This window comes from Colobus angolensis, unplaced genomic scaffold (genome assembly GCF_000951035.1).
Source record: "Colobus angolensis palliatus isolate OR3802 unplaced genomic scaffold, Cang.pa_1.0 Scaffold98, whole genome shotgun sequence".
Taxonomy (NCBI): domain Eukaryota; kingdom Metazoa; phylum Chordata; class Mammalia; order Primates; family Cercopithecidae; genus Colobus; species Colobus angolensis.
In genome coordinates this window covers 4,877,549-4,898,861 of record NW_012123820.1, presented here as the reverse complement: position 1 = coordinate 4,898,861, position 21,313 = coordinate 4,877,549, and the positions used below count along the sequence as shown (strand labels likewise).

The 21,313-nt window shown below is 41.1% G+C and overlaps 1 protein-coding gene across 1 annotated transcript in view; it reads right to left on the bottom strand.

The window, feature by feature from the left end:
* Positions 1–21,313, bottom strand: part of CD96 (CD96 molecule) — a 115,313-nt gene that overhangs the window by 41,480 nt on the left and 52,520 nt on the right. Inside the window, exon 8 of the mRNA XM_011932761.1 lies at positions 15,643–15,735. Within this exon, the coding sequence (XP_011788151.1) occupies positions 15,643–15,735 (93 nt within the window). The remainder of the gene's footprint in view (positions 1–15,642; positions 15,736–21,313) is intronic.

Genomic DNA, 21,313 nt, shown 5'->3' with positions numbered 1-21,313 from the left:
TTTGCAAAGCAGCCTATCAATGAACTATAAAAAGATACTTACCCACCATGTCTCCATGATTAAAAGAGTCATACATACAAAATACTTAGAAGAGTGCCTGGCATGCAGTAAATGCTAAAAAGTATGTCTTAGAAACTGTAAAACAGGTCACTTGCAGTTTATCAGATGTTGTTAATACCAGCATATTCTAACTATAGGCCACTTGAATCTCCTGAGGAGTTCCACAATTGTCCCATTTTCCTTGGTCTTTTTAGAAGAAAGTTGATCTAAGGTAACTAATTCCTTCTTCCTCAGCTTGGCTCAAGTCAAGAACTACATTTCAAAGTGTTGTACTAGAAAAGGGCTAACAGTCAGAAATAAAGAGTGTGATAGTAGGCTGGGGCATTGGCTTTGTGGTAGGGTAGTAACTTCTTACTGGCAGAATCACCTACAATTCTTTTCCTCTGCCATCCCACTGAGCCATCGGTACCAGATTCTTGTGTGGTAATTTTAACTTCTAGCTCACTGCCTCCCACCATTCATCAAAGGCTGTATTAACAGAAAAAATGCACAAGATTGACTACCTAAAGCATATATGATGCTTTTGTAGATTGCTTTGAACTGAGTATTGAAACCACATTCCTAGTCACTGTGGAATTCCTCTTATATAGTACTGAGGATTTTCCCATTGGCTGACACTAGATGACAGTCAAATACGATGCGGGGAGGGGTGAGGTCGCCATTGTTCACTTGCAGGGAGAAAATTCCTGGGACTGTGCTCCACCACGCCCTCTAGAGGAAGGCCTCCAGGCTGTCTGCATTAAGAGCAGCTGTGCTTCTGGACAACTGCCTTGTTATACCATTTTACAAATCTATGGATCACCAAGTGATTTATAATTTTATTTCTCTCATTGAGAAGACTTTGCTTTTTTCTCTCTGCAGCAATTCCTTCAGTTACTTCTTTTCAAAATTGTATTGTTATGTATTTTTAAAATTACTTCATATTCCTTTTGGGACAAGACAAGGTAAAAATATAGAGAAGAAAATAAATTAGGTATAAGTAATTTGAACACTGTGAGATACTGAGAGATATAACAGGCTGTTCCTAATGAATAAAGATGGTTCTTTCCTCCTTGCTCCCCTCCCTTCTCTCTCTCATGCTGAAATTAACCTCCAAAAGTATTTGCTGAGAGGCTTGGTAAGTAAATTCAAAGGAATTGTTTTTAACAGTGGTGCTATGATAACAATAGTTATAATGAGGATGATGAAAAAGATCTAGGAAATAAACATCAAAGAACTTAATATTTATTTGTAAACTACATGACCACTACCTAGAAATCTCAGTCTAAGAAGCAACTGCTAGCCACCTTTAAAAATATATCTTACCTGCAAGCAACAGACACTTTCCTATGCTAGCCTGGTTGCCCATGCTGGGTGCTGGCACTGACCAGGACATGTGATTTAATTCTGGCAGGAATCTCAGGAATCCTGATGAAGTACAACTTGATTGGGAATTTCATTTACATTAAAATGACTGGTTAAATGTTCTCTTCTGGAGGTCAGAAAATAATGTGACATAAATCATTTCTGAAGGTTTACTGCAGGAGAAGGAGAACTCATTCATTTGATTCTACCTATTATGTTATTTAGGGACCTTGCTGAGGGAGAAACATGCCTGAGGAATGCATGCTGCCTTAATCCTTGTGTGACTATGTCTCTGCCCCAACTTAGACATCTATGTTGCTTTACCCTTTTCGCACACAAGATTGTGGAGTACATTGAGGGCTGAATACATGCCAAGGGTGGGGAACAAAAGGATCAATGATACCTAGTCTCCTAGTCTCTTTCCCCAGGGAGCACAAAGTTATTTCGCTCGTATTGGTCTCCAGCTGAATGTTCTTTAGACTTTCACTTGAGGGTCCAAACCAACTTGCACAGGTTATTGAGAGAATGATTCCTTTACTATGAGACCTCACTCATTATGTAGAATTCAGAGTTAAAGTTATTTAAATAACTATGTAGTTCCTAGATAAATTAAATCTACCCCTCTCTCTTCCACTTTACACTATGGTTCAAGGTTAAGGCCCCTTCATATTCCATGACCTGATCTCTAACAATCTTCACATAGTCCTCTCTTGCTACTCCCTGCACACATTCTTTCATTTGTTCAATCAATGTCTGGAAGTCTCTATATTTCAGGCATTGTGCTTGGTACTGGGAATACTGCTCTCCTGGAGTTTAAGTTCACGGAGGAGATGGACATCAACCAGAGGATCACGTAAGCCAGTTCAAACACTAGAACATATTAAAGGGGGGATGGCCCAGCCAGAGTCCCAGGAAAGCTTTCCCAAGGAATGTAGTGGGAAATTGTGGCCAGTGGTGGGAGGGTGGGAGCTTTCAGGTAGAGGGCATAGCCAGTGCAAAGGCCCAGTGTGTGGTCTCACATATCATGGATTAGTAATAGCCATTTCTGGCACCTGTCCATTCCAGGGCTGGGCTTTTACAAACCCGCAGGGTGTTTTTTCCATGTGCTGAGTTGAACTGGATGTAAGAGCTAGGTGGGGTGTTACCTGCCAAAGTGCATATCCAAGACATAAGCAGCAGCAGGAGAACAGTGATCAAACTGTGGCACAGGGTGCAGCAACACTGCTTATTTTTTAGGAGTTTTGTTTTGTTTTAAAAAGTCCCTTCTTAAAACCTGATCTGGAGATCCTGTAACTATATAAGAACTTGTCTGACTGTCTCTTGATATCATGTAGAGAATTAAAAATATTTTATTTGCATTCCTCGTAGCTGTGCTTTTGAAAGATTCATATTGATCATAGATTTCCAGATGTGAGAAAGCTTGCTTTGTACCTTTCGTGTTAAGGCTAAGTTTATATTTCACAACATAGCAAAATAGCTTCGATATTCAATAGTGTGTTCGAAATCATGAGATACTATATAGGCAAGTAAGATGCCAAACTCTGCGATAGGGAGTTGATGGCTTTGTTTGCTGATTGTTTATTCCTTCTTCAGTGTGAATGGTTAGTGTTATTAAATCTTGCAAGTATCCAGAGTTATACTATAATGACCCATGTCTCCAGGAAATAAGATGAAATTTAAAGGTAAACACTACTTCACACAAAATGTTTTGTTTATACCAGTTCAGAAACGGCCATGAGGTTGCATGAGGAGGTTTGAAGCCTTCCTGGCCCATTTCTATTTTAACTCTTTAAAAATTTTCTCACTAAAATAAAATAACGCCCCCTTTTTATACTATCACTGGAAATTCAATTAAGTTAGAAGACAGCTCCAGTCAGTGCTAAATTGAGTGGGCAGACAGAAACACGTTCTAAAAGAGCTAATTTTGGTCATCTCCATGTGACATCATTAGGCAGAACTGAATCTCTTAATCTATACTCTTGCCAGTCTTTCTGGTGACCTAATTGCTAGAGAAAGGAAGGGTAGAGGAAGGCTAGAAGATCTATGGTTGGTTAACTTTTGGGAAATGCTGAAATATTTTCCAAACAATGTAGATTTTAAAGATAATTTAATATGGACCTACTATATGCCAAATAAAAGAAGCAAGTGAGCAGTTGCAAAGTAGCATAAGGGGAGCATAAAGGATAAACTGGTAACTTAAAAAAAGAGAGAAATAAATTTGGTCATTGTTTCCTCCTTCACAGAATTAAAAATTACAAATAAAGGTCTTGATTTATTTTGAGATGGTTTTTGCTTACTAGACTCATGACATTTCTTCTCAGACTGGACAGTATGAGTCGTAGCTTCATTTTTGTTTTTTATGCACTTTCACATTTGATTCTCATAATAATCATATGAACTAAATAATGTTACTCTCATTTATTTAAGACAAGGAAACTACTACAGAGGTGAAATTGTCACAGGATCCTTGGGGTGTTGCTTTGCCAGCCAGAAATTCTGTGGCCAGTGGTGCCTTCTGCCTGGGTATTGCTCACACTTCTGGGTTTGTTCCACCCATTTGGTTCGGCAGGCTGTGCTTGGTCTGTGCTATCAGCCTGGATCCCACACCTGCCAAGGGTGAGCCAGGTGCAGAGCAGTAAGGGGTGTGTGAACGAGTCAGGGTGGGGTCTGGCCACTGCACACAGCCAGGCACACTGGCTGCTGAGGCAGAGTGGGAAGCTCCAGGCTCCAGCATGGGTGCTGACTCTGTGTGAGGCTGCTGCTGGACCAGATGTATTGCAAGCGGTTTCTGCTGCGATCACTGGTGTCTGGATAAGGGGAACACTGTGGCACCTGAAAGCTTAGAGATGCCAGGGACTGTAGAGCTCCAAAGAGGGTGTTACAGATCTGGCTTGGGAGGCCTTAGGTCTGGGCTCCCCAAAGGGCCACAGCTCTTCTCTCTTTCTCATTGCTTGCAATATGGTGAGCAGGTGGGAGGTGTGTTTCAGCCCGATTTATGTTACAACTATTTCGGTCCTGACATTCAGTAGGTCCCAAGTTCTTGTCTCGCCTCCAAGAAGAATGAGGTATGCAGACAACTGGAGGGTGAGCAAGGTGGAGAGGAGCTTCATTGAGCCACAGAACAGCTCTCAGGAGACCTGAAGTGGGTAGTTCCTTTCCACAGGCAGGCTCTCCAAGTGAGTGTCCAGCTCTCAGTGGAGAGGAGACCTGTAGTGGGTAGCTCCTTTCTGCAGGCAAGTTGTCTGGATGAGGAGACCCATAGTGGGTAGCTCCCTCTCACAGCTGGTAGTCTTGACTTCTGAGTCTGACTGTGTACCCAGTTTTTCATGGGATTAGAAGGGAGAAAGCGCATGGTGACTGGTCCATGGACGGCCATAGGCGGGCCTGGAAAAAGCACTATCCGATTGATCCAATGGTCATCAGTGAAGTTATCACTCATATCCATGGACTTCACCTGGAACTGGCAGCCCAGCTCCCAGGCTTCAGGCCATCCCTAGCCTGAAAGTGGGGTTTCACTGGGGACCTACCCCCTTTCCATCCAGGAACCTAGTCAGCCTCCCACTGTCATCATGCCTTCCATAGCCCAGGCTGTTTGCACCAAAGGGCACCTGCAGGCCTGCATCCAGCTGCCCTTAGCTCACCCCCACCTGCTGCCTTCCTCCTGTGCTCCTTGGCGCCCAAGGTCTGGAGGGGGCCAAGGTGGGAGATTGGTGTGTCAGTGCTGCCCCAAGCGTGCACACACCTGGCCAGGTTGTGACAGTGCCTGGGCTGAACCTCGACCTTGCTCTGAAATTGGAGCAGGTGCTAGGAGTGGCAAGAGTCCAGGGAGTGGAAGAAGGCCCTTCTGAGCCTGCAGAAGTGGGGGTGTTCCCAGCCCCCAAGAGCCCTGGGATGCCAGGGTACGGAACTGCAGCTGGGTGGCTACAGCTGCCTTGAGAGCCCAGGGCTCCTACCCCACCAAGTCAGTAGGGGGCAGGCTCCCTTCTGTTCCCAGCCTCCGCGGGTTGCACAGTCCCAGTCACGCCTCCCTCGCTGCAGCTGGCATCCTCACAGCAGCTAGTCCAGTCGGGCAGCTGCTGCCATCAGAATGACTTGCTCTAGGCTACAGAGCCTGTAGGTGGCAGAGACAGGAACTGAACCCAAGCCTGTCTGACACTAAAGACTATATTTATTCCATTCTGGTGGCCTTATAACTGTAGTTAGCCTTACTGCAGCATGCATCATCAGAACCAGGGCCTAGTCATGGAAGAGCTCACTCATGATGTGTAGCATACAACCGCCCAGAATAGCAGGCCTTTGGTAACTTCTCTTCCTGTCCCACCATCACCTTTCAGCTTCCTGTCATAAGACTACCCAGACGTCAACCCTAGCCAGATGGCTTTTGTTAAGGGACATATCCTCTGCATTCCCTAAAGCCTTCCTTTGTTAATCTCTTCTTTCTTTTGTACTTAAAAAAATTCTCCATTTAAAAAACATTTACTGAATTATCAACACATTGATAACCATGTGTTATCATTGCTCTAGGTGGTACAGCTATATCAGTAGACAAGTAAGATAAAAAACACTGCCCTCATCAGATTTACTTTTTTTGCGTGTGGAGAGGAGCCAAACAGGTAACTTACAGAAGGTGTTAAAATGTGCTGTGGAGAAAATACAGCCAAAAAAGGAGAACAGGAAGTGGGGTGGGAGGCAGCTGCAATTTAAAATAGGATGGTCATGGAGTACCTCATCGAGAAGGTGACATTTGAACAAAAATTTTGAGAAGATGAGGGTGTGATCCATGTAGATATTTGGGGGGAGAAGTTTTCAGGCATAGGAAGTGAGGTTAAAAGGCCCTGAGATGAGAGAAACCCTGTCATGCTAAAGAAAAAGCTAGGAGGCCAGCTTGACTGAGCAAAGCAAGAGAAGGGAGAGTGCAGTCATGGGGGATATAACAAGTAGGGTATAATGTGGCTTTTTATGCTAACTGTAGATTTTTGCTCCTCTTTACTGCCCACTTCCCCCCTCCCCTCACTAGACCTTGGTCCTTGTGAGCCTGGTTTTGTTTACATCAGTATCTGTCTCAAGTGGATACACATAATTCTAAACCTAGATTATTTGCTTTTATTCTAAACCTATATTATTTTTATTAAAACACACACACACACACACACACCCCTTAGACAAAGACAGACTGGTTAATCAGCCACTCTATTTCCTACCTTGGGTTCTCACTGTATTTCCGAATGGATTTAGAGGGTCTAATAATAGAATACAACATGTTGACACTTACTGTGAACCAAGTGCTATGTAGGTATTTTGTTTGCTTAGTCTCTTCTGTTGCTTTTAATCACCCTTAGAGGAAGGAACCACCCACATGAAAGCTTTCCCTTTTCTCCATTCTCCTGTCTCCCTTCATGTTCCTCAAGCATCCTCACCTTTGGTCAATGCTTCTAGAACTCAGTGTTTATTTTCTATCCATCACACTATTGCTAAGAACTACAGCTTTCTGTGGATCCTCTCAGTGCGTTAACCATCACCTCATCATGTTTGCTTCATTTTCACTTTATTTCCTTTAACTCTTCAATGGATCATGCAGAACAAATTTTTTTTTTTTTTTTTGAGGCGGAGTCTCGCTGTGTCGCCCGGACTGGAGTGCAGTGGCCGGATCTCAGCTCACTGCAAGCTCCGCCTCCCGGGTTTACGCCATTCTCCTGCCTCAGCCTCCCAAGTAGCTGGGACTACAGGCGCCCGCCACCTCGCCCAGCTAGTTTTTTGTATTTTTAGTAGAGACGGGGTTTCACCGTGTTAGCCAGGATGGTCTCGATCTCCTGACCTCGTGATCCGCCCGTCTCGGCCTCCCAAAGTGCTGGGATTACAGGCTTGAGCCACTGCACCCGGCCTGGAACAAAATTTTTAAATGGAATCCTTGTACCTTCATTTCAGATGAGGTTCCAAAGGTTAAGAACCATAGCACAGGGCACAAGCCACCTCACGTTGACAGCAGGGTTCTAGCCCACCTATGCAGGACATGCGAGGCAGTGCGGAGTGGGACCTGTCAGTGCTGGTCCATCATCAACCTCAGAGCTGTGTGACGAAGTGGGAGCAGCTTGGCTAAGAGTTCCTTTGAAGGGTCCTGTGCATCAGGCCCTCCCTCATGGAGAAGATGAAGAAGAATCCGCTCCTTCACTTTAGACCAAGTAAAGTGTGGATCTGGGAGAACTACTCAGATCTCTTGACCTGTGTGTCCTGGAATTTAGGACAAAGGGGCATGGTACCTTACTCAGGCTGGAGAGGCTGCATGAGGAGTCCATGGTTGATTAGCAGCTCTGAATGGGCACGGAGAAGAGAGACAGGGCCACACTGGTGAAGAGGAGCACTTCCCCCATAGAATAGGCAAAGGTGCATATTTTTCCAGACATAATGGGGTGCCATGAAAATCATCTCACTCAGGAAGAACACCTAGAGGAGCAAAGAATTCCCCAAGAGGAGCTGACCTTCAGAAATTTAGAGGCTGCAGGGAGAAGGAAGCCGAAGACCAGAAGAGAGGCATGGCCTGCACCAAGGGAAGCCGTCATAGGACTGGGATTTCTGGAAACCCTGCCAGAGTGCCCCATAAAGCCAACATGGCCATTTTTATTCTCCTCATCCGGAGGACACCTAAGTCAGATTACAGCCAGCCTATTAAGGAATGTCCTTCCTTACCTACCTCTCCCTTCTTCTTCTTATGCCATTCCCCATAAAGAGGGGCCCAAGCCAGCAGCTAGGAGTGGAGGAGAGGATGGAGCCAGGCTAGGGAATCAGAGACATTCCCTGTCTCTTCCCTACCCCCACCTCACATACCCCAGTCTTTCCAAGTTGAGTTAGACCCACATTTGGGGGAAGGGAGAGGAAAGAAGTTCTGGACTAAATTAACTTTTTTGAATTTTGACATTACATTTCACAAGAGTTTTTAATTACTGACACAAGTCTGTTCTTGAGGCTGAAAGGGACCAGATGACATTTATTATATGAAAATCACTAAAAAGCCAAGTAATCTGTTGGAAATTTCTTTTAGAGGCCAAGAAAAAATTATTCAATAGATCTCATTTGAACAGAGAAGAATGGAAAAAGTAAAAATTGTTTTTTGCTAACCTACCCAGTTTAGCTTATTTAATCAACAAAGTACAAAGGTAAAAGTTATTTGTATGTTTCAAGCTGCTGGTTAACTTATCCGGTTAGTCAGACTCTGTCATCTAAGATTTTGCCTTACTCCAATGTAAAACTGAACCTAAAAATTTAACTTACTTTCTAAAATAGAAATATTTCCATTTGCCCTTTCATTCTATCACTACAGCACCTATTGGCATAGCACAGACTTAGACTTATCCATCTAGTTTCTGGACAAATGTGTAATTGCTCTCCATCAATTTACCTGCAGCACAAAGAAACTTTAAACACAGTAGTGACATTAACTGGATAATACCGGCCTTCAACCACATCTAAACACATATGAATCAGCCTCATCAATCTGTGTGGTCAGGATAACGTGGGCACTGACCTTCAGCCCAGCATAAAGGAGACATGTGGTGTGAAACCTAAACCTAAACCCTGCATAAAATTGGTTTCATGTGGGAGGCAGATTGTTCGGGACATGTGCTGACTAAATGGGGAATAATAATGTGTATTGTTGGATTACTGGTCTAGAAAGGGTTTCAGGACTCCCTTGGGGAAGATGACAGTAAGCAGGACAGAGCTCATCATGCATCATGTGGTGAGCTTGTAGATACTCAATAATTATGAAATAAACTGAAAAATAGGTCATCCGATAGCTTTTACCCTGAGGAACTTCACCCCAAAGGGGAATAACTGAATAGACAAATATCCAATGTAAACTAGTCATCAAGAAGGCTGAGCTTGACTTACAGGTGACAGATAAAGAAAAAAGAGAAATCCTTTTAACAGTCTGTTTTGTGTGCCCCAGGTGGAAGGTGGTGAAAAAGATACGATAAACAGAATTTCCTAGGATTCAAGGAAAAGCATTGGAGTTTTGTATGGATTCTGTAGATTCATACCTACAGTGAGAATTATATGATAATAGTGTTGATGGTGGGGGGGGGGTGGGCTGCAAATGCAGGAGGGGTTTCTTTCATTTATTTCCAACTGAGGAAATGTTAGCTTCACTCTCAGATGCTGCATGTCTCAGGAAAACACTGGTCTAAAAAAGGGAGAGATTAATGTAAGCATAGCTGTCATGTTTGACCTTTTCCTGAGACCTATAACAGCTTCACACTAGAAGGGATTTATTCAGTGTCTAAAGACATTTATTCAGCACCAACCATGTGCTCTCTGAGACAGTAGGACTCAAGGTCTGAAGTCTGTCTGGGCTCAATACTGGCTCATCTACTTTCTGCTTGACTTTGGGTGAGTTACTTAACCTCTTTGTGCCTCAGTATCTTCATCTTTAAAGTGGGATAATAATAGTACCTAAGTAATGTGTTGTTGGGAGGATTCAATGAGAAAATACCTTTACTAGTTTAGAACAGTCTGCGCATATTGGAGGCAACCAACAAATATTAATATTTTTGCTTAGTGTTATTATACAATCATGTCAGTTGGTAAACATTTTAATGTAATTGCTAGGAAAAAAATGGAAAGGTCCTCATATGATTGTTCTCTGACAACCTTTTATTTAGCCCCTGCATTTATGCAAACAATTCTGGTAGGCCTCCTGTTGCAGCACTCTCCATTTCTACCAATGCCCATTCTAGTTCAGACCATATCACTTTTTTAACCACCTTTGTGATCACGGAAAATAAACTTAAACCACTTTAAATCTATATCATTTAGTCTTCTTGCTCCCTGCTCTTGCAACTATCACCTACCATATACATAGCTTCTGTTTTCCTGACATTTTCCCACATACTAAAAAAGCCATACTGGCTATTTGCTGTTCAGATCACAGCCCCAATTCATAGCCCATTAGTTGACATTTAAACATAGTAGTGACATTAACTGGACAACACAAGCCTTCAGCTACATCTAAACACATTTGAGTCAGCCTCATCAATCTGCGTGGTTAGGATAACGTGGGCACTGACCTTCAGCCCAGCACAAAGGAGACATGTTGGGCTGTGGGCTATGAACTGGGGCTAAATGAGTTGAAGCTCATCTTTACCTTGTTCCACCCCACCTAATCGACACTTAGCCTTCTCCCAACAAGCAATATCAGAACTCTTGCTTGTCTTCTCATGTCCTGCGCTCATTTTGTTTTATGCCTTTGCTTATGATGAGAATGTGAAGATCCATTTCTCATCTTTCTTCCACCTGAGTCAGTGTTTTCTTCCAGACCCTGTGTGAAGACTTCTCTGATTCCCCTTCCTTTCCCCCAGCACTCACTGACTTTTCTTACTTTTCAGCAGCAGATACATATTGATAAAAGCAGAAACTATTGAACAGCAATTGAGGTGCCCTGTTGGCACCTGAACACAGGCATGGCATGACTAACAAAGGGGTCAGAAGTTGCTGTCACAAACAAATCACTGGAGCCTTCTCACTGCCTTGCAGACTCTCTCTGGCATTCCCCTGTTAACATTAGAATCCAATACCCCTATCAACTGCTGAACTTCTGATTTACTTTCTTCTAATCTCATCTAATGACATGTCTTCTGGGTTGGTCCCCCACCACTTCTGACATTCTTACTCATAAATCAGTAGTTTTGTTACATCCCCTGGGCAGTTGCTTCCTTTAGTCTGTGCCCCTCAGTGTCTGATCATCCACTTGGCAAGGATCAGTTCTGTCTACCTGGGGTGTTGGCTGAGGATTAGAGGCAGACTGGACCTAGTGTTTTACTCTAAGTATCCAGGAGTAGAAAGACCCAGATAGTGAGGACCAACTAAGTCATTAGAAAGGGCTTAATATTAAAATCAGCATCATCAGGTCTAAGGGTCATGTGCAGACATAACAATAGGAGGCAGAGCGAAAGGGACTGGTGGGCAGTAAAATAGGAGGCAAGGCAAATGGGTCACACAGGATCACAAGCTCTGTAAGCAACAGGAGCCCTGTCTGTCTTGTTCATCACTGTATCCGAGCACCTCAAAAGTACCTGACACATTGTAGGCACTCCATACTTATGAGTTTCATGAATAAGTGTCTTGGATGATTGCCACACCGGGTTGGCATCTCTTAGGTTACGCAACTCTTAGCTGACTCATAGCCAGTGAATTGAAAAGCACAACAGGGTTCTCTCCTCAAGGCTATGGAAGCTCCTGAATTGTGTCTGAACAGCCCCACCCTGGCTTCATCAAGTGTCTCTGATTGCTCCACATGGACTTGTCTCATCTCGCCACTTAGCTTGTCAGCCTGTCTTCCTTGAACTGTGCTGAGAATGCAGTTGGGACTCAGCAAACACTAATTGGTTCAGGTTGAATTGAGCTGGGCTTCCCTGGATAACTCTTGCAGTTTGTTATGAGTTATTAAGTTCTCCTCCCCTCGTTAAAGAATATTGCTTTCATGACCTTCAACATTTGTTTAAAAAATATCCTTTCATCGAGGAAAAAATAAGAATTGGATGCTTGCAGCCAGACATGTAGCTTCATAATGATGACTGGATTATAAAGCTCATTACATCTTAGAATTTAGAATGAAACCACAGCCTTTGAAGTTGGTTTCCATGACATGCTTCATCTCGCTTCCTTTCTTCAAAGAACATGCAAAGGTGAATCCTACCAGCTTCTGAGGCAGGAAGTCATCGTGTGATTTCGCAATTACCCTCCAGTTTGCCAAGACAAAATTTGGATTTTTCAATAGTAATTCAGTGATTATTCCAAAAAGATAAGTTTATTTAGACATAATCTGCCACTGGTTTAACATGAGTTTTATTGATATAAAAAATCAAACAGAAAATTATTCCACACATAAACTATTGTTGCCATCTTGACAGAAATCCAGATTTGATTTTGAAAAGTAAGAGATACCTACTGTAATTACACCTAAGCCTTGATCTGAAACAAGGCTTCTTGGCCTTGGCACTATTGACATTTTGAACCAAATGATTACTGGTTGTGAGGGCTGTTCTGGCTTGTGTTGTACAATGTTTATCAGCATCCCAGGCCTCTATGCACTAGATGCCAGTAGCACCCTCCCACCCTCTTTGTGACAACCAAAAATGTCTCCAGGCACTGCCAAAGGTCCTCTGGAGTGGCAAAATTACCCTGGTTGACAACCACTTATCTAACACAATCCTCAGGTCCAGTGTGGTGGAACCTTATTTTACAGAGGTCTTTTGATTCTGCATAGACTTCCCAACTATATCGTCTTAGTGTGATAGTAGATCAGGTAGCATTTCCCCCCCTGCTTTTAAACAAATATGGTACTTGACTGTGCTTTCTTTCCTTCATTAATACTAAACCTATATTAAACTGTGGGCTTCTTAAGTGTAACGACTGCTTTCTTTTGCTTTGAATTTTGTCACAGAAGTATGAATTGTGTTTGTAAGCACTGATACAAGCACTTAGTGTGTGTAGACTAACCCCATAAAAATTCAACTAGAAGAAATTCATGTCTGCTTTTAACTAGCAGAATATAAATGCTATGAGGACATTTTTTTTTTCAGTTTTGTTCATTGCTGTATTCACAGCACCTACAAGGGTGCCTGATATATAGTAGGTGCTCAATAAATATTTGATGAATGAGTTATATCACTTTATTTCTAAAATAAAGTGGAATGAAGTCCTTCCCCTATTTCATAAAGGATAGCATTTGGAGTCCTTAAACTGGGGATCAAAGCTCTGTTTAGTTTGCATTTTCCAGTCTTCATCCCTGCTTTTTCAATACACAATACCACCTCTGTGATCCAAGCTTATCTACTGATGCTTTCTCAAATGCCCATAAACATCTTTGTCACTGCACAACTGCTCACTTTGTTTTCTCTGTTTAGAATGTTCTTTCAAGCTCTCCACTGAGTCAGATATATACAATATATACTTGAAAGATCAAGTTATTTCATCTTTCCCAGGTAACGTTTTCTGAGCACATGAACTCATAAAGAATTTTCAAAGCCTAATACTGGTTTGTACCTCCCCCTGGGCATTTTAATTCTGTAAAGTACACCACCTTTCATCTTACTATTTTGAATTATTGTTTTTATGTGTGTATACCTTCTCTTCCAAGTAGACTGCAACCTTCCTGAAGGCAGAAATGTATTTTTATCTTTTTTTATTTAGCATTAAATAGTCTATTAAATGACATCTACATAGTGAAGGGACCTTATTCTTATTAATTCTTTCATTCATTCAGTTAGTTATTCAACTAATAGTTTTTGACTGCCTACTCTGTGCTAGGAGGCAAAACAAATACGGTTCCTGTTCTCATGGTATGTTTGGACCAACTGGAGAAAAAGTGGTATCTAATGTAGTGAGAACTAAATTTAGTCATGAGACTGCGGTGTGAATGCAAAACACTGTCACTTACTAGGTATGTGATCATTTAAGCTCTCAGCGTCTCAATGTGCCTGTCTCGCAAGTGGGAACAATAATGCTTGCTCTGTCTACCACCCATCATAAAGAAGGTCAAACCACATTGCCTTTTATGTGCAGACGCTTCTAAATGACAGGGTATGGTGGTTTTAATTTGTTCAGAGATTCTTTGATACCTGGAGACTAATTCTCATCCCCTTGAGTATAAGATGGACCTAGTGACTTACTTCTAGTAGATAAAATAAAGCAGAAGTAATGATATGCAATTTTGGAGGCAAAGCCATAAAAAGGCAATATGGCTTTAGACTTAGTCACTCTGTTTCTTGAATTACTTGGTCTAGAGGAAGCCAAGTGCCATATTGTATGCAGAGCTATAGAGAAGAACATGTGCTGAGGAACTGAGATCATCTATGTGCTAGAGCTTAGAAGCAGATTCTTTAGCTTCAGTCAGACCTGCAGATGACTGAAGCCCCAGTCAACAGTGTGACTGCACCTCATGAAAGAACCCAGGTTAGCACCTTCCAGCTAGGCTGCTCCTGAATTTCTGACCCCCAGAAACCATATGCAACAATACATGTTTTGTAAATTGCTAAAATTTGAGTTATTTTTAATGCAGCAATGGAAAACTAATACACAGGATACTAGAGAGATTTAAGGTTTTATTATTTTTGAATATGCTAATACTTGTTGAATGAAAAATGCCATAATTAACTGTGGTTTATTATCGGTGGTGAGTTGAAAGTAGAACAAAAACAGGCTTCAAAAAAAGAAGAAAAGAAAAATTACAAAACATTAAGAACATGAGAAAATCAGATGGATGTGAAACTTTTGATGGGTGGTTTGCAAGCTTTTCTGCCACTTGCTTCATTTTCTGAGAAGTATCAACCTGTGACAGTGACTGCAGGCTATATGCCAAAGGTTACCAGACAAAGGAATTGTTCATTCCTACTGACTGCTTTTGTTTTATTCCATTTTCAGTTCTCATTTTGAGCTAAAATTGATAGTTTTAATTAAATGAGAAATGAGAGCCTTACTTCTGCTTTACATAGAATATAAGCTTTTTTGTATTAGAGAGTCACCATGGTTCTTTGTTAGACACAAAGGCCACGGACATGGGAATTTATGATGTGTTGCGTCAATAACAACTTTCGAGAGTCACTGCCACTCCTTTGCAATAGTATTGCTGACCCAGGCTGACCTCCATTATTAATGATGCCTCAGATGGGAGGGCTGAATTCACAGTCCTCGCTAGTCAACTTCGTCAACATTAATTTGAACCAGAACAAATTTAAATTTAAAAGGATTTAACCTCCTTTGGCCTATCTCGATTTACAACCAATCTCTTAAACTCCCCACTGAGAACATTGTTTTGGAGAATGACTATCAATTTATTAACCTGTTTAATAATAAATACAGAATTTAAATTCCTCACTGAATATTTATTGACCTTAATTTTCCCAGGGCTTCAAGTAAAGGATTTTGGAAGTTATGTTAACCCTTTGAAGCCATGAGAATGACACTTTAATATGCTTAGGAGTTTCTTTAGTAGATGATGAAAATGTTTTGAAATTGGCTGTGGTGATGGTTGTACAAGTCTGTGAACATACTAAAAACCATTAGATCATACATTTTAAATGGGCGCGTTAATGTGACGTGAATTATATCTCAATAAAACTGTTAAAAAATAAAACTCGATTTCAGCTGAAAAAAAGTCATAGCTAAGAAACAGGCATGAACCATGCAAGTTTGCTGAAATTTTATCTGCTTGGTTAAATTAATAGCTCAGTGTGAAAACATTCTTACTTGTAGGAGAAACGCTGCTGGCTGGAGAAGGTTGAGTGTCAAGGGTAGATTCTGTAACAGTCGGTGGAGGGTCTGTTGTGGACATTTCAGAACCTGAAAGGGTTAGAAAGAGATTTATAACGAACAAAATATTGCAATAGAAAGATAAAGTATTGCCTTAGTTCCTAAATACACTTTCCTTTATTTATTCATGATGTAACAAATCAATATATTGGGGACCTATTATGGTCAAGGCAGTGGGATATAATGATGAATGACAAAGACATGGGATTGTCCTTAAAGGGCCGATGGCCTAGAAACTAGGCAGCCAAGCATTGTGTTGAGTGCCATGACAGTGAAAGTATAGGTGGCCACAGGAACGCAATGAAGGTGTACCGATAAAGACTGGGAGATCTGAGAGGGCTCCCTGGAAAAAGTTACACTTTACCAAGACCTGGCAAAACTATTATAGCAGTTAATATTTTGAAGCGTTTGATAAGTAATCATGTAGTTTACAAAATCCATAAACTCACAAAAGTTTTTATATCAGCAAGAGTAGAAACAATGATACAACTATCCAGTTGGATGTAACATTAGCAAACTTGTGATGTTATTCTGCTTTCTAAAATGTCAACTTTTGTCATAATATTTTTGTTTGGCTACAACTTTTGTGTGTGTGTGTGTGTGTGTGTGTGTGTGTACTGGGGGGAGTTGAAATAGAGGCTAGAATGTAGTTTTACTTATGTTTTACATTTATGTCAATTCCTTAAATCTCCATTACTGTATTTAAAAATAGCCCTATTGGAAGGACAATTTACAAATGCGAGAAGACTCTATTGACTTTAGGAAAATGTGGGTTAAATGTGCTTAGATGCTTTTGAAGTTAGAAGATTTTATGATGTTTGTAGATATAATGCTACTGCATACAGTGTTACACATCTGAAGAACTACATCAATTATCTGGATGTTTAATTGATAATTAAACTATTGGTTCTATTCTGTAATGTACTTTAAGGGACAAGTATATTTTACTTACGTTATGTCACTGGATAGCACATAGCCCAGTGGGAGGAATTTGTTTTTCTAAGCTAGATGCATGTATGTTCTCTTCTCATTGTTAGTAGCATTGCTATTGCCATTGGCTGTGGGTGGCACTCATAGCTGGCTCTGACCTACTACTATATGAATGCTTTTGTGCAAATAATCTCTGAGGAGGTGGAGGACAGTTATATGGGAAGTACATGAATAGGTTAACAAAATGACCATCCTTTTTCTTCATACATCCCAAATAAGTTTGAACTCTTCAGCATGACACACAAGTCTAATTATTGTTTGAGCTGTCATTACACTCCCAATTTCCTGATGTTGCCTATCATTTTTTCCATCTCTCTCAAATAATACCCTCTATCCAATAAGCAATGTTTCAACCCAATTTCTGAAACACAGTATTCTCTCTGTGACTTCTGGGACTTCTTGGTCTTAATTTATGTGGTTTGCTGACACTTTCTTATCCCCAAACTTCCCTGAATGTACCGTCTCAAGCTGAGGAAGCCTGGGGATCTTTGTGATGTGCTCACGCCTCAGTGTTTACCCTAGCAAATGCCTCCTACCGCTGTGTCATCGTGTATGCCCCTCAAGGGAAGTCACTGTTTTGCTCCGCACCATATTTATGGATTCTGGCAAATGGAAGTAGGTGAATCAATGCATGCAAATTTATTCTCAACACTGAAAGAAAGAAGACCAGCATTAAGTGTGTGTCTGACAGCTGGTGGATCATAAGCATTATCTTCCAAAGTGCTACCTTAATAAGACAGGGCATTGGCTTGGAAAATAAATGCCTAGACGTTTTTCTCTGTATATTGATTAAAATAGAGGTTGGCAAACTATGGCCTACAGTGAAATCATGTTTATGAAATTTTTATTGGAACATAGTTTTTCCCTTTTTTTTTTTTTTTTTTTTTTTACATATTGTCCATGGTTGCTTTTGTGTTAAGGTGACAGAGTTGAGTAATTGTGATAGAGATTAAAAAGTCTACAAAGCCTAGAATGTATTTACTATCTAGTCCTTTACAGGAGAAGGTTGCCAGTTCCTGGAACAGAAGATATTGATACGTTATGCTCAGTTTCCACAATGGGAAACTTTTATTTTTCACTGATTGAATATTTCAGTTTTAGGATACTTTTCTGCCATATTTCATCACCAAGTGATTTTGTAAGCTGAGGTGTTCAGCCTCATAGTGCACTCATAATATATTGTTTTAAGATGTGCATTTTGAGATGAACACTTTGCCCTGTGACAGAGGTGAAACATAGCATTCAACATAAAATATGGGGCCTAAAAATATCTGTCTAGTTTTAGATTAGACTGTAAAGTGGAAACTCTGCCTTGGTCAAAACAAAACTCAGGGGGTATGAAAAGAGTGGTTAAAACCTAAAAAGGAGAAACAGTTTCCCAAAACCCAAATGCAGAATTTAGCAGAAACACCTCTGCCAGTTTCCAGATCATTGCATTTACCATAATGTCATCAGACGGTAAGCTGCCGCCTAAAGCCACTTCATCCGTTCCTGGGTGTGTCCATTCGAGTAGGCCTGGCAGGGCTCTCAGAACCAACCTCATGGGCAGCAGTAGCCATGGGTGCGTCCCATGGGGCAACTGGCTTAATTCTGGGGTTTCCTCAGGGCTTGTATAAGGCCTTATCTTGTCCACCTAGAAGTAAGCCAAATCCCAGGGTTTGCTAGGTCCTTTCTTCTCAAAGTGTTGTCCATAGACAAGCAGAATAGGTTTCTTTTAGGATCTTGTTGCAAATGCAGAATCTCAGGTCCCACCTAGACTTACTTAATCAGAATTTTTGTATTTTAGCAAGATCCCTGGGTGATTTATATGCATATCGAAGTTCTCAACTGATACTCTCAGGAAGGATCAGTCACGGGTATGAGGTCAGCTGCACTGAGGGAAGTCATGAAACAGGAAGTATTTGTCTGGCATCTTCCACACCAATATGCAGTGGTCCTCCTGTTCCACTATTAAGATACCTTTTTGTTACTCCTGTTTCCACATGCTAAGACACACATGCATACCTACACACACATACACCTACACGCCTGTCAATGCTTAACTCTTTTTCTATCCCAAAGGTCTTGATCTCAACAGCTACAGTCAGAAATCCACTTAATAAACAAATTCCTGTCAAGGGTGATGACAACCAAAATATTATCCACCCCAGGGGGTGTTGTACTCAACTTTTGGATTAAAACAAGACAAAATATCTCCCACCTACTCCCTAAAACAAAACCCACGAAACCCAGCTCTTTAAATCTGCCAAAAATAGACTCAGCATTGCCATGGTTTTAGACATTTTGACAGGCTAGCAGAGCAGGATTTTTTTTTTTTTTTTTTTTTTTGAGACAAGGCCTTGCACTGTTGCCCAGGCTGGAGTGTAGTGGCATGATCACGGCTCACTGGAGCTTCAGACTCCTGGGCTCATGCAATCCTCCCACCTCAGCCTCTGGAGTAATAGGGGCTAATGACATGCGTCACCTTGCCTGGCTGATGTTTTGAATTTTTTAGTAGAGACAAAGTGTCACTATGTTGTCCAGGCTGATCTTGAACTTTTGCACTTAAGCAATCCTCCCGCTTCGGCCTCCCAAAGTTCTGGGATTACAGGCATAAGCCACCATGCCTGGTCCATGATATCTTTGAAAGACTTTTTTTCTTAGTGGTAGTTACTGTGGATCATGGGAATTCTGCAAGTCCTGATGCACAGATAGCTGCCTGAAGAGTCACTGATCACCCTAACCCTAATCCCATGCCCTTTCTGAGTTTTCTAGAATAGGGATCACTGAGCACTAGAGCTTCTTGGGAGACCAGGCATAGGTGGAGAAAGAATCACCTCAAAGGGCTGTTACCTCAGAGTCTCCAACATTAATACCCTTTTCTGGAAACAAAAGGGAGCAAAGAGAGCAAAACTTCTTCCCTTTTCTCACTAAAACTTTTTCCTACTGTGTAATATTCTTAGCATTTCTCTAATGTAGCACTCGGGGATGGCAGATTTTTCTTCTGTGTCTTCATCTCAGTATCTTGTCTACAATAATAGGTTGGTAAGGCAATGGCTCTTGCACCACACATCAGAAGTTTACTGCGGTGTTCACAAAGCATCCAGCAGTACTATCACAGACAGAGAGCATGTGTGGAAGTAAGTGTTTACGAGCTTGCAACAACAGGGAGACATAACACAGTGATGACATTACTTTATAGAGCCTTCACGGCATCTTCTAAGTCAGTCACATAGATAGATTCCAGAGTGGGATGAGAATGTAAGCTTTAATTTTGAGAAATTGAACTCCTCAAGATTGATTTTCTTTCATATTTGATCACAAAGGATAAAGACTCATTTGGCAACTTAAAATTAACCACCTGTTCAGAGCCCCAAATTATGCTAGATCAAGGTCTGCCTTATACAATTGCAATTATGGTATGTTTTCAGTATCAGAATCAGTGTTCTTCCTATTACCTAAAAAGGTATTCATTATTTTCTGATACTGAAATCAAGCACTGTTTCAGTATCAGAAAACATTAGTTTTACAGACACGGTTCTGCCTATAATGGGAAGAAGGTTCTCTTTAGGAATTTGAGTTTTGGGATCCTTTAGCTCATGTCCTTAGATTCTGCCAAAGCTACTGACAGATCTGTGTGAGAATCAGCTACCTCCACATTGTTACAAGACTGCAGCCCTATTATGTCCAGCTTTCCAGGAAGGAGTTGACTTATTCCTGAGGGAATTAGGTGAAGTTGAGTAAGGCTATATATAAATATATCACAATTTCTGTATGATTAACTCAAAGTACACAGGTAGATGTGTTCATACATATACATATACATACACACAGATACACAGGCAGGGCTACAGGAGTGATGTCAATGCCCCAGCATCAGAATCACACCTGCTTCTGAGTAGTGGGGATAGATTTTTGTTGGGCATACACTATTCTTCATAACCAACCACTGCACTTGTGAAGGAACTGGACAGAACCCAAGATGCAGATTGGGCCCTTGGAACAAAGAAAAACTGTTTCCTTCTTAAATTATTCTGTGTTTTTATGAGTATGTTATAGATTATGATATCTCTGAAAATAGGATGTGGTTATATAGATTAATGCTCCTATAGAGCTGTAATAATGATTTGCAAATATATTTACGTTTTATAAGATTACTGTTAAATATGAATATTTGACAGTTGTCATTACTTCTATTTTTCTTCAGGCATATCTGTTGTCACTGTATTTATTGAGGTATTAGTTTATCTTTTATGTAGTAAAATCTTCATTATTTCATCTGGTTCAGGGTAGTAAATACTCCGGTTAGTCAAATGATATAATAACTACACTAATCCTATATAACAATTTTCAAGTCATAAAAGTCTTCTATTGGCTAAATACTGTGCTTGAACCTAGGGATACTACAATTATTAAGATACAATCCCTATTTTTATGGTATTTTTATTGTACACATCTTATCCCTTCCTAAGTATCAAAAGTATATATGTTGACCTTAGTTCTCTTTCCCATCTTGCAAGATGGCGGGTGAAAAAGTTGAGAAGCCAGATACTAAAGAGAAGAAACCCGAAGCCAAGAAGGCTCATGCTGGTGGCAAGGTGAAAAAGGGTAACCTCAAGGCTAAGAAGCCCAAGAAGGG